Source organism: Dipodomys merriami, unplaced genomic scaffold (genome assembly GCF_024711535.1).
Source record: "Dipodomys merriami isolate MVZ:Mamm:240054 unplaced genomic scaffold, mDipMer1.0.p SCAF_17, whole genome shotgun sequence".
NCBI classification, from domain to species: domain Eukaryota; kingdom Metazoa; phylum Chordata; class Mammalia; order Rodentia; family Heteromyidae; genus Dipodomys; species Dipodomys merriami.
Window position 1 is genome coordinate 11,284,602 of NW_027203048.1, and position 15,750 is coordinate 11,300,351.

At 39.7% G+C, this 15,750-nt stretch overlaps 1 protein-coding gene and 2 non-coding genes across 3 annotated transcripts in view; all 3 read left to right on the forward strand.

The window, feature by feature from the left end:
* Wdr43 (WD repeat domain 43) overlaps positions 1–15,750 on the forward strand; it is a 52,794-nt gene that overhangs the window by 15,834 nt on the left and 21,210 nt on the right. The window contains exons 5-10 of the mRNA XM_070025299.1: positions 187–326; positions 1,851–1,953; positions 6,438–6,502; positions 8,681–8,852; positions 11,214–11,300; positions 12,564–12,698. Coding sequence (XP_069881400.1) covers positions 187–326; positions 1,851–1,953; positions 6,438–6,502; positions 8,681–8,852; positions 11,214–11,300; positions 12,564–12,698 — 702 coding nt within the window. The remainder of the gene's footprint in view (positions 1–186; positions 327–1,850; positions 1,954–6,437; positions 6,503–8,680; positions 8,853–11,213; positions 11,301–12,563; positions 12,699–15,750) is intronic.
* Positions 11,895–11,972, forward strand: LOC138829349 (small nucleolar RNA SNORD53/SNORD92). Its single transcript, XR_011372554.1, has one exon. It is a non-coding gene; the product is annotated as a small nucleolar RNA SNORD53/SNORD92 (small nucleolar RNA).
* LOC138829350 (small nucleolar RNA SNORD53/SNORD92) lies at positions 12,969–13,047 on the forward strand. The gene has a single exon (XR_011372555.1). It is a non-coding gene; the product is annotated as a small nucleolar RNA SNORD53/SNORD92 (small nucleolar RNA).

Genomic DNA, 15,750 nt, shown 5'->3' on the forward strand with positions numbered 1-15,750 from the left:
TGAATATTGTGTAGACATTTTAATAAGTGAGATTATAATACTAGTAATTTGGTTTGCTTAGAGTTACATTCAACTGTTACTTTGTTGGGCTCTGCTGTCAAATGTATACTATCTAGTTTGTTTTTGATACACATGTGCGTTACTGTTATGAAGTCATTCTCCTAAATGAGATACAACTTTATCCAGCACTTCACAGGACATGCAACGCCAGTGTCAACACTTATGTTCACTACTGTTCGACCTCCCAATGAGAGCCAGCCTTTTGATGGAATTTCAGGTCTTTATTTCTTATCTGGAGCAGTACATGACCGGTTACTTAATGTCTGGTAGGTAGTTGTTTTGGATTTGAGAGTCTAAACCTAGATTAATACAAATGATAAGTATGATAATTGTTTTTATTGTATTTGATGTTGAAACTACCTTGACTTCAAGAATTGAATACCTAAAAATAAGTCTTTTTGAGAAAAAAATTGGGAGCATTCATAATAGACACCTTATTTTAGAATGTTTTTGATTAGCAAATATACAGCACCATTGTCTTGTCTGAGTTATATATTGTCTTCATGAGGCCTTGTACTTAGGAACACTATATGTCACTTTAATACTTGATTTATGGGATATGTTATAAACAGTGGAGTCACTGACTAAAATGAGAAAAAAATCCACACAATCAATAGACACTTGTTTATAGTATGAGAGCTGAAATATGGCAGAGTAGCCTTCCCTCATTCAGTCTCAGTTGGGATCATTGAGCTGTGGGTCATTAATGTTTTTATTGGTTTGCAAGAGTAGTGATTTTGAAGAATAAATTTTAGCTAGGCACTGGTGGCTCACGTCTGTAATCCTAGGTTAAAATCTGAGGATCGTGAGTTCAAAGCCAGCCTGGGCAGGAAAGTCCATGAGATTCTTTATCTCCAATAAACCACCAGAAAACTGTAAATGGTGCTATGGCTTAAGTGGTAGAGCGCTAGCCTTGAGCTGAAGAGCTGAGGGACAGCGCTGAGGCCCAGAATTCAAGCCCCACAACCAACCAAGCAGCCAGATTCACACAAGAATCTGAATAACAGGGACTTCGTGCATTTGTGTGTGTGTGTACATTTGTGTATATATATGTGTGAATGAATACATCTATACATCTGTGTGTGTATGTATGTATATATGTGTATGTTTGTATACACACAGTTTACTGACTTTCTGTACTGTTCTCTTAGTAATGAAGTGAATTTTTCCCAAATTTACTGTAGCTATGAGTGCAATGCCAGTCAAAATCCCAGTATCACTTTTTGTAGAAATTGACAGATTTTAAAGTTCAACTAGAAATGTAAAGGACATAGAACTTTGCAAAAGAAGAGACCAGACAATATTAGTCTGATCTCAGGACTTCTCAAGGTATAAGCATCAATGCAGTGTGATTGACATGAAGATAGGCACATGCTTGCCAGATGCTTAGATGCTTTTTTCTTTTCTTTTCTTTTTTCTTTCTTTTTTTTTTTTTTGTCGGTCGTGGGGCTTGAACTCTGGGCTTGGGCGCTGTCCCTACGCTCTTCAGCTCAAGACCAGCGTCCTACCTCTTGAGCCACAGCCCCACTTCTGGTTTTCTAGTGGTTTATTGGAGATAAGAGTCTCACGGACTTTCTGTCTGGGCTGGCTTTGAACTGCAATCCTCAGATCTCAGCCTTCTGAGTAGCTAGGATTACAGGCGTGAGCCACCGGTGCCTGGCTTATATGCTTTTTTCTAAAGCAAACATGTTGCAATAAATCTCTGACATAATTTTGTTTCAGGATTCTCTAGTGTGATTTCCCTCTTGTGTAAAACTGTCATTTTACCTAATGGCTTATTTGTTATCTAGGCAGGTCCGGTCAGAAAGCAAAGAAAAGAGTGCAGTAATGTCTTTCACAGTTACAGATGAACCTGTTTTTATTGACTTGACTTTGTCAGAAAACAAAGAAGAGGTAAGTGGCTTGTTATTTGAGAATTGGTTTTAGATTGTATAAAACTTACTTTGAAAATCAAAGTGTAGATGTGAGGGAGTAATGATAAAATGTAACCAAAATATTCTTAGCCCATTGGAGTAACTCCTAAATCACTGAGAAGCTTCATGTGGAAAACAGAAATGCTTGTAATCAAAGACTACTTTTTGTCTGCGTGCATGCGTGCGTGCGTGCGTGCGTGCGTGTGTGCCAGTATTAGGGCTTGAACTATCACTGGAATCACAGATCCACTTTAGCTTTTTGGTGGTTAATTGGAGACTTTTCTGCCTGGACTGGCTTTGAACCTTGATCCTTGTATCTCAGTCTTCTAAGTAGCTTAGATTACAGATAGGTATGAGCTACCTGTGCCCCCCTCAATGATTATATATGTATTTAAATTCATTAAGTTAGTTATTAAAAGTCATTGATATATGTATGGTTGCTATATTAGATGCAGTTTTGTGGTTATAAAAAGGCGTACTTTGTTTCATACTTTTTTATATTTTAGAATTTTTCATGTAAAAATTAAAAATTTTAATGATTTTCATATCTGTTAAATACATTTGATTAATTGAAGTGCTTTATTTTTCATGTTTTTTTTGGAACTAGTATTAAGAGATTGAGCCAGTAAGAATCCTGCTTAATGAAAGGAAAGGCATAAGGATTTTCACTTTTAAGTCTAGGCTCCTCCCATGTGTTATAACCTTCTTACTTGTATTTAGAGATAATTTAGAAGTTTTTGTATGTCTTAGTGTTTTTTAAAAGTGTAACAGAAGATCTGGTTTAGATACTGATTGTACTTTTAACAGTCTTGGCTTTCTGATGTACGATGGGACGTTGCTGATTATATTGGGAGAACAGAGCCAGGAGTGGTTTTAAGTACTTAAAAATATTTTTTAGGGGCAGGGAAGGTGGCTCAGCGGGAGAGTGTCTGCCTTGCATGCATGAGTCCCTGGGTTCAATTCCTCAGCACCACATAAGCAGAAAAAGCCAGAAGTGGCACTGTGGCTCAAGTGGTAAGAGTGCTGAAGGACAGCACCCAGACCCAGAGTTCAGGCCCCATGACTGGCAAAGAAATTTTTTTTTTTAGTAAAAATAACTGCAAAATAGCTTTGTAAAGTTAGGGGCATGGGATTGGATTGTCTGTATTCATTGTGATCAGTGCACTGACTAGCTCATGATAATCAGAAGTTTTGATCAGAGGAGTCTGATACCAAAGGAATTGCTTTGGTATTTGTTCCCATATTACATACAAAAGATTTAATTTCAAGTGACTTTCTGAACAATTTTACACTTTTTTATTATATGTATGTGTGTGGTTTTTGGAGGGTTTAATTAAATCTTACTGAAAGTAACAAGTTGCTGTGGATATTAGCTTAGTGGTAAAGCACTTGCTGAATACAAGACCTTGTGTTCCATGGGCTTAGAATGTGGCTCAGTGGTAGAGTGCTTGCCTAGCGTGCTTGAAGCCTCAGTACCACATAAACAGAAAAGGCTGGAACTGGCACTGTGGCTCAAGAGGTAACTAGTCTTGAGTATTTGGAGGCTCAGGACAGAGCCTAGGCCCTGAGTTCAAGTCCTGGGACCAGGAAAAAAAAAAAGAACCTGGGTTTAATTCACAGTACTCAAATGAGAGTAAGAAGCAAAAAAAAAAATGAAGGAGGAAATGAGGGAGGGAGATTGACATGGTAAGGAAAATCATTGCAATCCCACACCAAGCTTGCCCTAGTCTATTTAGATTATAAACCTAGTCTTGCTTTATGTTTTTCTGTCTGAATTCTTTTGCTACTTTTAGGTACAGTTGATTTTATCTTGTTACAATGTTCACATTCTTAAAATGATCAATAATAAAAGTAAAGGAGAGAATAACTACTTTTTAAAAAAGATTTTGAAGCCTGAAAGTAGCTTGTCCCTGTAATTCTAGTGACTCAGGAATTGCCATATGAGGATCATGGGATCACAGTTCAAAGCCAATCTGGTCAAAAAAGTCTAGGAGACTCTTATCCTAGTTTAAACACTCTCTTGCCCCCAATACTAAAGTGGAGCTGTGGCTTAAGTGGTAGAATACTATCCTTTAGTGAAAAAGCTAAGGGACAGTGCCTGGGTCCTGGGTTCAAGCCCCAATATGGCATAAATAAGAACAGCAAAAATTTGAACCAGTCCCAGGACACAGAAAAAAAGAAAGATATTGAAGATAATAAACTAAGTGATGAAACTGAGAAGCCACATTCTTCTCTAATTGTGACATGTAAAACTGATTATGACACATTGCAAAATTGTAGTTCCAGTAGTAATAAAATTCCAAACTAAACTTTGGTCTATGATTATACAGAATTTCAATTGTCCAATAATGGATTTCCAGTCTTTCTAGACAGTTTGGGATTAGATTTTGAATCTGTTAATAGGATGTCCTTAAAGGGAAACTTTCACATGCTGCTTAACCTTAAAATTATGAACTTTTAAGAGCATCTGTCCTCAGATTTCTTGTCTTTAACTACTAGTAAATGGGTTCTGGTAGCTCATGCCTGTAATCCTAGCTATTCAGGAGGCTGAGATTGTGGTTCAAACCCAGCCCTGGGAGGAAAGTCCATGAGATTCCTAACTCTAGTTAACCACCAAAAGCTGGAAGTGGTACTATGGCTCAACTGGTAAGGCAGTACCCTTAAGCATCCAGGTCAGGCACATAAACAAAAATGTTCCTAAGTGCTTTCACAATGCTACATGGAGCCTAACACACTTACTCTTATTTACAGTTTAGAATACAGATGGGAGCTTTTAAAAAATGCTAAAAATTCACTTACACAGCCTTCATTAAGAAAGTTTCAGCCGGGCGCCGATGGCTCACGCCTGTAATCCTAGCTACTCAGAAGGCTGACATTTGAGGATTGTGGTTCACAAGCCAGCCCGGGCAGAAAGTCCGTGAGACTCTTATCTCCAATAAACCACTAGAAAACCGGAAGTGGTGCTGTGGCTCAAGCAGTAGAGTACTCGCCTTGAGCTGAAGAGCTGAGGGACAGCGCTCAGGCCCAGAGTTCAAGGCCCACAACCGACCAAAAATAAAAAAAGAAAGTTTCAAGGGGTGGGAATGTGGCTTAGTGGTGGAGTGCTTGCCTAGCATGCATGAAGTCCTGGGCTCGATTTCTCAGCACCTCATAAACAGATAAAGCTGGAAGTGGTGCTGTGGCTCAAATGGTAGAGTGCTAGCCTTTAGTAAAAGATCAAGGACAGTGCCCAGACCCTGAGTTCAAGCCCCAGGACTTGCAAAAAAAAAAAAAAAGTTTCAGTACCTAAAAGGAGAATGTTACACAGATCACTGGAACTTGAGGCTTGTCAGCAAGAGATTAGTTGATAGCAGCATTCAGACTATTGGGATACAAAAATTGACAATGCAGGCTGGGAAGGTGGCTCAGTGGTAGAGCACTTGCCTTGCATGCATGAGGCCCTGGGTTCAATTCCTCAGCACCACATAAGCAAAAAGCCAGAAGTGGCGCTGTGGCTCAAGTCGTAGAGGGCTAGCCTTGAGCTGAAGAGCTGAGGGACAGCGCCCAGGCCCAGAGTTCAGGCCCCACGACCGGACCCCCCCTCCCCCCCAAAAAAAATTGACAATGCAGGAGGAATTAAAGTGATGATAGTTTAGGTCTCTATACCACTAATTGCCAGCAATAGATAGGAAATGGCATTTTAAACTGCCTGAGAATTCCAGACAGCTAGCTCTTCTTCGAGGCATGTTCAACCACTATTGCCCTTGATCGACACTTTGTTCATCTAACTTTGAGGTTTTATTTTCTGTGTTATACTTACTTCTATTATGCTGGTTCTGGGGCTTGAACTCAGGGCTTGGGCTTTGTCCCTTAACCTTTTCTCTTAAGGCTAGAGCTCTGTCTACCACTTTGAGCCACAGTGCCACTTGTAGCTTTGGGTGGTTAATTGGCAATAAAGAGTCTCCTAGACTTGGCCTGTGTTGGCTGGCTTTGACTGTAATCCTTAGATCTTGGCCCCCTGAGTAACTAGGATTACAATAAGAGCCATGGGCACCTGGCTCATGTTACCTTCTTTTTTTGGGGGGGGGGTGCGGTCGTGGGGCCTGAACTCTGGGCCTGGGCACTGTCCCTCAGCTCTTCAGCTCAAGGCTAGCACTCTACCACTTGAGCCACAGCACTACTTCCGGCTTTTTTTTTTCTTTTTGCTTATGTGGTGCTGAGGAATCGAACCCAGGGCCTCATGCATGCAAGGCAAGCGCTCTACCACTGAGCCACCTTCCCAGCCCTCATGTTACCTTCTTGACCTAGGTATTGACTGTTGACAAAAACAACACTAATTGCTATTTTGTCAGAGGTAATTATTTTTAAATGTGTTTTTGCTGTTCTTTTCCTTTGGTGGGGTGGGGAGAATTGAATTATCTTAAGTTAGATTGGAGGATTGAGCTCATTATTCATTATAGTTAATCAGCCACATTTTTCTTTTAGCCTGTCAAGTTAGCTGTTGTTTGCAGAGATGGTCAGGTCCATCTTTTTGAACACGTATTAAATGGGTAAGTTTTTCAAGTCAGGAATTTATTTCTGATTTTCTCTTATTTGTTCATACTTCCATCTTGTTATTATTACTGTTTGTGTCTTGTTAGATTGTTAGAAGTATTTTTTCTTTTTTTGGTGCCTGTCCTGTGGCTTGAAATTGAGGCTTGGACACTGTTCCTGAATTTCTTTTGCGCAAGGCTACTGCTCCACCAGTTGAGCCATAGTGCCGATTTTGGCTTTTTCTGTGTAGTTTATTTGAGATAAGAGTCTGAGGGACCAGAATGTCAGTGTACAAAAGGAAGTGTACTTACTACTGGATGTATATAAATAAAACCCTGTTGTATATCACCTCTAAAATGACAATAAATTGAAAAAAAAGTCTCATAGACTTTCCTGATCTGCCTGGGCTGACTTAGATCAGATTTGTAATCTTCAGATCTCAGTCTTCTGAATAGCTAGGATTACAGGGCTTGAGCCCAGCAGGAAAATATTCATTGCTTGTCCATATTAATGCAGTATGAACTCAAGCATTTAGAATCAGATGTCATGGTTAGGAGAGTGGCTTTTTATTGTGTACTTACTAAGTTTTGATGATTGCAATGAAGAACTTAAGTTTTGGAGAGTTTTGCTTACTTACAGACTTTGCTAGCCTTAAACCGAGCCCCTCTCCCCCCAACCTTGTGCCCCTTGGTCCTGGTGCTATCCTGTGGTGCTCACTACCACTTGAGTCACAGCCCTACTTTTGGCTTTTTACTGGTTAATTGGAGATAAGAGTGTTCTAGACTTTCCTGCTTTGACTTAACTATGAAACTTAGATCTCAGCCTCGAGTAGTCAGGATTACAAGTGTGAGCCTTAATCTAGCCTTAATTTTATCTTCCACTTTCCCTTCCCTTACATATGTGTGTGGATCTGTAAAGTGTTTAGTAGACAGAAGAGTAGAGTTGGTAGTCTTTACAGATCAGATTTAGTAACCTCTAGCCTTTAAAGCATAAAATACTTACTTTTAGCTCTAAAGAAAATGCTTGTCAGATCACTATCAATGCAATCTGTGACTCATTTATATGTACAGTTAGGTTAAGTTTTAAAAATGTTTTAATCCTTTTATTAATACATTTAGTAGTATTTGTCTTGGAATTTAAATTTTATAGACTAATTATCAAAGAAAGTGTGTACTTAAAAACTTTCATAGGAACTGGGGATATATCTCATGAGTAGTGTTTGCCTAGCATGGGTGATGTTTTTGGCAGCATTACCTCCCCCTGTCTCCCTAAAACGCCCCAGAAAATTTAATCTCTCTTCAATGAGATCTCCTAGAGAACACATTTCAGTGTGTGGCACTTGCAGCTTTTATCTACGTAGTGATGAATGTACATGTCAAGAAATAGTGTTTTCTGGTGAGGACCTAAGCATTTTTTGTTTGACCTAAGTTTTAAGAGTCATTCTGTGATGAATTTCCTAAAGAGAGATAAAGGCCAAAGCAGACACACCAAAGAAACCCCTCTGCATTTAGAGATAGTTGTGGCAGGGGATTCTAGGATGAACGATGGATTAGGGACAGTATGGGACAGTAGGATGCATAAAGTTGGGATTGTAGAGGGTGTGTGTTGTAAAGAATAACAGCCAAAGGGGATTGCACTGATCAAAAAATGGTGTTATAAATTGATGAGTTGAACTGAAACCAATTTGTACTATTTAAAGACATGTGAAAGCTATAGGGAGAAGGGAGAAATAACTGATGAGGTAACAATTTAGTTTTTGTGGGAGGGATTGTTGAAATGTCACTAAAAACATGTCCATGCCTAAAGCACAAAAGTTGTTAGAGAAAAAATGACTATAACTTTGGAGGGATGCAAGGATGAGTCAGGGTAGAGGAAGAAGGTGAAGAGTATCTTCAGAGAAGACATGGAGAGCATATTGATACTGGAATTACATTCAAGGTGGACTGAGGCTTTTGGGGGTTGGGAATTATTGTGGATAGGACCAAATGGCAGAAGGGCACATAGGATTGAAAGATGATTTAGAGGTTTCATGCCTCCTAACAAAATGAGATAGAGGAGTAAGTTCTGTGCGCATGCGTGCGTGCCTGTGTGTGTGTGTGTGTGTGTGTGTGGTCTTGTTGCATTTTTGTAACTTCAGAGAATTAATAAGAGATGTGTTATTTCATATTCTCTAATCTTTTTTTCTCCATTTCTAGACATTGCAAAAAGCCTTTGACGTCCAACTGCACAATTCAAATAGCAACGCCTGGGAAAGGCAAGAAATCATCACCAAAACCCATCCCTATTCTAGCAGCTGGCTTCTGCACAGACAAAATGTCTTTGCTGCTTGTGTATGGCAATTGGTTTCAGCCTACTATTGAGCGAGTGGTATGTATATGTTATTCTGGGATAGAAATATTCAGCATTAAACTGTATGGAAAAGATTGATTTTTTTTTAAAAAGAAAGCCACATTTGCAAACATTTAATTAAAGGACCTTTCACTGTTTAATTTGTAAGACTTTTATTCAATCCAAGATACCTATAATACCATTTTCAAACCTAGGTGAGATAAAATATTGTTTGAGATGGCAACTTCCCCTTTCCAGTGTCCTATTTTAGAAATGTGTTTTATACAATAGCCACATTAAAAGATGTTAGTTTTGCTTGTACTGAGATTTGAACTTAGGGCCTCATGTACGCTCAGCTTTCTTGCTCAAGGCTGGTGCTCTACCACTTGCACCACCACATTCCAGATCTTTTTGCTGGTTGGTTATTTTGGAGATGATGCCTCTCAGAATCCTGCTTGGCTGGCTTGGAACTAAGATCCTCCAGTTTTTAGCCTCTTAACTAGATATCCAGCTAATACTCACCATTTTTCAGGATGTATTTTCCTAGTGGTTTTGTTTTGGTCAACACAGTTATGACCTATTAACTAATATAACTCCATTAAGAGCCTTAGAGGTAGCACACTTTGAATTTTTAAGTGGAAATAGGCAGTACAGTGACTTTGTTTTTTACCATGAAATTTCTTTGAAGACTTCTGAGTTATTAGCTGTGTTGGGAAGACTAAGTAGATGTTTACATGGCCAAGAAAACGTTCTTGTTGATTTAATTGAAAAAATGCTTTCTTTTTCTGTCTTTTTCTGTCTTTTTTTCTGAGGTGCCAGGTCCCAAGTCCTAGGCCCTCATATGTCCTAGGCAAGCACTCTACTATTGAGCCACATTCTTAGCACAGAGTACTTTTAAAAATTAATATGCACATAGTATTTGAACCACCTCTCCCACTTCTGCTTCTCTCCCAGGTTAATTGGAGGTGAGAGATTCCTAGACTTTCCTGCCTGGGCTAACTTTGAACCAGGATCCTCATATTTTAGCCTCCTGAGTAGCTAAGATTACAGGCATGAGTCATTGATGCCTGTTGTCAGACTTTTTTTGGGGGGGGGGGGTGTCTGGTCGTGGGGCCTGAACTCTAGGCCTGCGCGCTGTCCCTCAGCTGTTCAGTTCAAGGCTAGCACTCTACCACTTGAGCCACAACGCCACTTCTGGCTTTTTTTTCCCTGCTTATGTGGTGCTGAGGAATCGAACCCAGGGCCTCGTGCATGCAAGGCAAGCACTCTACCACTGAGCCACCTTCCCAGCCCCCAGACTTTTTTTTAGTACATACATAATTGGCTGCATGTATGTGGCCTCCTCTCCCTATCATATACTCACAAATGGATTTCAGAGCAATTTGTTAGTCCTGGGGCTTGAACACTGGGCCTGGACGCTGTCCCTCAGCTCTTCAGTTCAAGGCAAGCATTCTAACACTTGAGCCATAGCACCACTTCCAGTTTTCCTGCCCTACCCGGGCTGGCTTTTAACCGTGATCCTCAGATCTCAGCTTCCTCAGTAACTAGGATTACAGGTATGAGCCACAGGCCCCCAGGACAGATTGTTCTTTTCTTTCTTTCTTTTCTTTTTTTCTTTTTTGGTCAGTTGTGGGGCTTGAACGTTGGGCCTGGGCATTGTCCCTGAGCTCTTCAGCTCAAGGCTACCTCTCTACCACTTGAGCCGCAGTGCCATTTCTTGCTTTCTGTGGTTTGTTGGAGATAAGAGTCTCACAGATTTTCCTGCCTGGGCTGGCTTTTTTTTTGGTCTGGTCATGGGGCCTGAACTCTGGGTCTGGGCGCTGTCCCTCAGCTCTTCAGCTCAAGACTAGCACTCTACCACTTGAGCCACAGTGCCACTTCTGGCTTTTCTTATTTTTTCTTCTGCTTATGTGGTGCTGAGGCATCGAGCCTCTTGCATGCAAGGCAAGCACTCTACCTCTGAGCACTCCACCTTCCCAGCCCCCCTGGGCTGACTTTGAACTGTGATCCTTCAGATCTCAGCCTCCTGAGTAGGGTAGATTTTTCTTTATAACATGTTGAGCTGCTGTAGCTTTTAAAATCTGCTACATCTTAAAGCTCTTGGCCTTTTAAAACTGCATATAAGAAAAATTGAAATAGCTCATAACTAGAGAAGTAAACATTGAACCCATGTTTTCAAGTGACTGACTCCCTAACTCAGCTGCTGTAGTCTGAGTGGTGACTGTCGCTAACAATCATCACTGTTACATATTTTTCTATTTGTATTACATATTTATTGTGTGTTTTTATAGTTGTATTTTTATAAAAATGTAGAATTTTTCACTTGTTCTTATTCCAAGTTGCTTGTTTGACATTGTTTATTTTCTTTCACACCTTTCCTTCCCTTAAAACTGTTTCCAGGCTTTAAACTCCAAAGAACCTCATATGTGTTTAGTACGAGATATTTCAAATTCCTGGGCCCCAAAAGTAGAAACGGCTGTAACAAAGGTGAGTGTATTACAGGTGTAAATTTAAGAACAAGCAATGTGATTGTATTGATTTAACTTGTATATTTAGACTTCATGTATCTTTTTTTGGGAGAGGTGGGAATTGGGTGATACTGGGAGTGGGGGTAAAGGGAGAACAGACTCGAGCCCAGGCTGTTTTGGAACGCGAAATCTTGTCTCAGTCTCCTGAGGGCTGAGATTATATGTGTGTCTCCATGCCTGGCTTTTCTTTACTACTTCTTTGTGATATGTATGATCTTGTAAATTTTATGGGATTATGCCATTAGATATCAAAATAGTAAAATTTTATTTCTGCCCTTGTTGGCTGAGTGACTGTATTGATGGCTAGCAGTTTAAGGTTTTCTTTAGTTCTTTCTTGCTCACATGTAGGGTCATGCTAGTAACAGACTTCAATATATGATTTTATCAATGATTAATGACATTGTTTAGAAGAATGCTGTATTTCAGGTTGCAATTGAACCATAGCTGGGCTGGAATTTATTATCACATAGAAGAACATTAGTGTTTTCTCCACATTCGAATGTTGCTTGATGTTTACTGTTGAGTGGTTTAGTGAGAAAGGGAAGGCCATGACTTGCTATGATGACATCCACATGGTTTCGCGTCTGGCTGAGTTTCAGAGATGACACATTTCTCTTGGCTGTCTGAGCATTTCTGGCAGACAATTCTGATGGGGATATAATGCTTTTTAACATAAATTAGTGTGTTCTGCCTAATCTGTAGATTTTTTTTCTCTTTTTAACTCTTAATGAGTTATTGTAAGCTTTAAAACTATTAACTTTCAGTTTATCATTTAAAAACTTAACTTGCCCCCCCCAAAAAAAAACAAACAAACAAACTTATTTGCCATTGGGTGCCAGTGCCTCATGCCTGTAATCCTACCTACTCACGAGGCTGAGATTTAATGATCGCAGTTCAAAGTCAGGCTGGGTAGGACAGTCCCAGAGGCTCTTATATCCAATTAACTACCAAAAAGCTGGAAGTGAAGCCGTGGCACAAATGGTAGTAGAGCACTAGCTTTGAACAAAAAAGCTTAGTTAGTTCCCTAGTCCCTGTTAAGCCCCATGACTGGCACACAAAATGACTAATTTGCCAACATTAATGTTCATCTTGAGTTCCTGTTAATTAATTCACATTGTATTTCCCAGCAGAAAAGCCTTTAGAAAGCTATATGTTTTCACATTGTTAAAGCACAATAACTAAAATATTTTCTCTTCTATACCCCTGACACTGTGTTGGACAGGTGAGAACACCAGTGATGGATTCTGAAGTAAAAGTCCTGGTTCCTGGAATCCCTGGACATCATGCACCTGTCAAGCCTCCTCTTCCCTCACAAGTGAAGGAAGTAGACAGCAAGAGGAAATTAGAGGGTAAAGAGGTAATGCAGCCATTTGACCAGTCATTTGAGTTTGAGGTTTTAGAATGATTTTTAATAGAAATTTTGGATAGATCCAAAGTAAGGTTTTCAGAGGTTTGCTGAGATTGCTGCTGTTGAATCATTTTCATCCTAGACAGCTTATCTAGATTGTCACCTTTGTAAGACTCATTTGGCCTTTGATCAGAGAAAATGGAGCTTCTAATAACAAAATAAAGTCTAGCTATTTATAGCTAAATTGATGGCAGAAATTTGAATAAATTAAGCCATGGCTTGCTGTGATGATTTCCATTGGGTTTCGCATGTTGCTGAATTCCAATGATGCCTAATTTTCTCTTGGCTATCTGAGCAATCCTGGCTGTTTTCATGGCCATTGGTTGGACTTTAAAAGTGGATCATAGTGTATAAACCATCTTTATAAACTTGATGTCTTGGGGCTGGGGGTTTAGCCCAGTGGAAGGGCTCCCGCCGGCGTGCAAGGCCCTGGATTTGGTCAGCCCTGGGGGGAAAAAAAAAGCTATAAAAACTTGATGTCTTATTCTACTCCCAAATCCTGTCCCTTTCCATGCATACTGTATCTACACTGCAGTCTTTTTTTCATGTGCCATTTACATTCTTCACTCTTGAGTAAGCTAGATTTTTTTCACTGTTTTATTCTTTAAAAGGATATTTAAAAAATACATAATTCTAGGGCTGGAAATGTAGCTTAGTGTGGAGAGTGCTTGCCTAGAATCCATGATTCCTCAGTTTGATTCCTCAGTACCACACAAACAAAAAGCTGGAGCTGGCACTTTGGCTCAAGTGGTAGAGTGCTAGTCTTGAGCAAAAGAAGTTCAGGGATAGTGCCTAGGCCCTGAGGTCAAGGCACCAAGACTAGACTAGCAGCTCCCCACCCCCCCAAAAAAAAAAAAAAAACAACAACAACAAAAATCATAATCCTATTTTCTAAGTCAGATAATGAGTAATTTTTATTTATTTTTTGGTCAATCATGGGGCTTGAACTCTGGGCCTGGAGGCTGTCCCTGCGCTCTTCAACTTAAGACGTGTGCTCTAACTCTTGAGCCACAGTGCTACTTCTGGTTTTCTAGTGGTTTATTGGAGATCAGAGTCTCATGGACTTTTCTGCCAGGGCTGGCTTTGAACTGTGATCCTCAGATCTCAGCCTCCTGAGTAGCTAGGATTACAGGCATGAGCCACATTTAGACAATGTTACCCCTTCACTTTCCCCTCTTGTTCCTGACCATAAGTTATATAGTTCATTTTCTACATAGTATATGTTGAATAGCATGATTGTGTTTGTTTACCCTTCCTCTTTCACTTTCTTTAGCCACCCTTCTCCCCTCCCCCAAAGAAGACAAAAAAAGCTCAAAACAAAAATAAGCCTCTACCACCATCAACAAAAACACCCATATTTTTCATTTTCTGGAATTGGTTTCATAAATAGTATTTTAAATGTTCAAAGGAGTTAAACCTTTGGATTCCTTCCCTTAGGGTATCCTTTTAGTCTGTGTGAATGCCTGAGTCCTGAATGTCCAATCATACTTTAGATCTAGCTTCCACATAAGAGAAAACATACCATTTCTGTCTTCTTGTCTCTCTATCTGTCTGTGTCTGTCTGTCTATCTCTTCCCCCACTCTCTCTCTCTCTGTGGTTGGCTTACCTTAACATGATTTGTTCTAGTTCCATTCATTTGCCTGCAAATGACACAATATTGATGTTTCTAATGGAGTCCATTATATATATGTGCTACATTTTATTGATCCCCTTGTCTATAGTAGGGCTTCTGGGCTGTTTCCATAACTTTGCTGTTGGAAGTAGTGCAGCAATGAGCGTGGATATATGTCTTTACAGTATCCTGACTTGTAATCTTCTGGGTACATGCCCAGGAGTAGTATGGCTGGGTTGTAGGGAATATTTATGTTTAGTTTTTTGAGGAGCCTCCAAACCGCCTTACAGAATTGTTTTCTTAGTTTTCATCCCCACCAACAGTGCAATGTAGTTCCTTTACCCTCCCTTCCTTACCAGCATTTTGTTTGAATTTTTGATTTCCAATCTTAACTGGGATGGGAAGGAATCTCAAAAATTGTTTTCATTTGCATTTCTAGAAAAGGAACATTTTTAAGAGTTAATGTTTATGGCTCTTTTAAGAGTTAATGTTTATGGCTCGCTATTTGGCGGAGGATTAGAGATGACCTAGCTCTTCATCAAAAAATATCTCTTGATAATGTGATACTTGACCTTAAAAACAAGTGCAAACTTTTTTCTTGTTTTGTTTTTGGAATGGCCTAAATTCATTTCTAATTTCCTCCTGCTGTTTTAATGTTTTTAATGTAGGTTAATCCAAGTAGGTAGTTTTCCAGAGCTCATGTATGTGCTTTGCTAGTCAGTAGAAGAAATTTTATTTTTAATTAGCCAATGAAAAGCTAGCTTGCATGGGCTGGGAAGGTGGTTAAGTGATAGAGAGCTTGCCTCACATGCCTGAGGCCCTGGGTTCGATTCCTCAGCACCACATAAGCAGAAGAAGCCAGAAGTGGCTCTGTGGCTCCAATGGTAGAGCGCTAGCCTTGAGCTGAAGAGCTGAGGAACAGCGCCCAGGCCCAGAGTTCAGGCCCCATGACTGGCAAAAAAAAAAAAAAAAGCTAGCTTGCAGTCTATAATCTCTTAGGCTGGTTTTAATCAGAAATCAGTTATATTGAGTTGGGTCTTTGTAATACCTTGCAATGTATTTGTACTTAAAAATTCAGAACTTACAAAGGATACTTGAGTAAGGCATATTCTACCTAGTAACCATAATTTGTAACTCACTAAGGAAAAATTCATGTTGCACAGTTGTTTGGGAGCAAAACTGTTCCTTTGCTAATACTTTGTTTCTTTTTATTGATCTGAGCTTAATGCCAAGCGATGGTTAGACTTGATAGTTCTTTTCTTGTACTGCAATATAACAAAATTTGAATGCCTGTATAAAGGGAATGACTTACATTTTCTAATCATCGCTTCTTGGTCTTTTTTTTTTTTTTTTGCTAGAATTTGGGATCTTGAATGCAGATTGTCTCC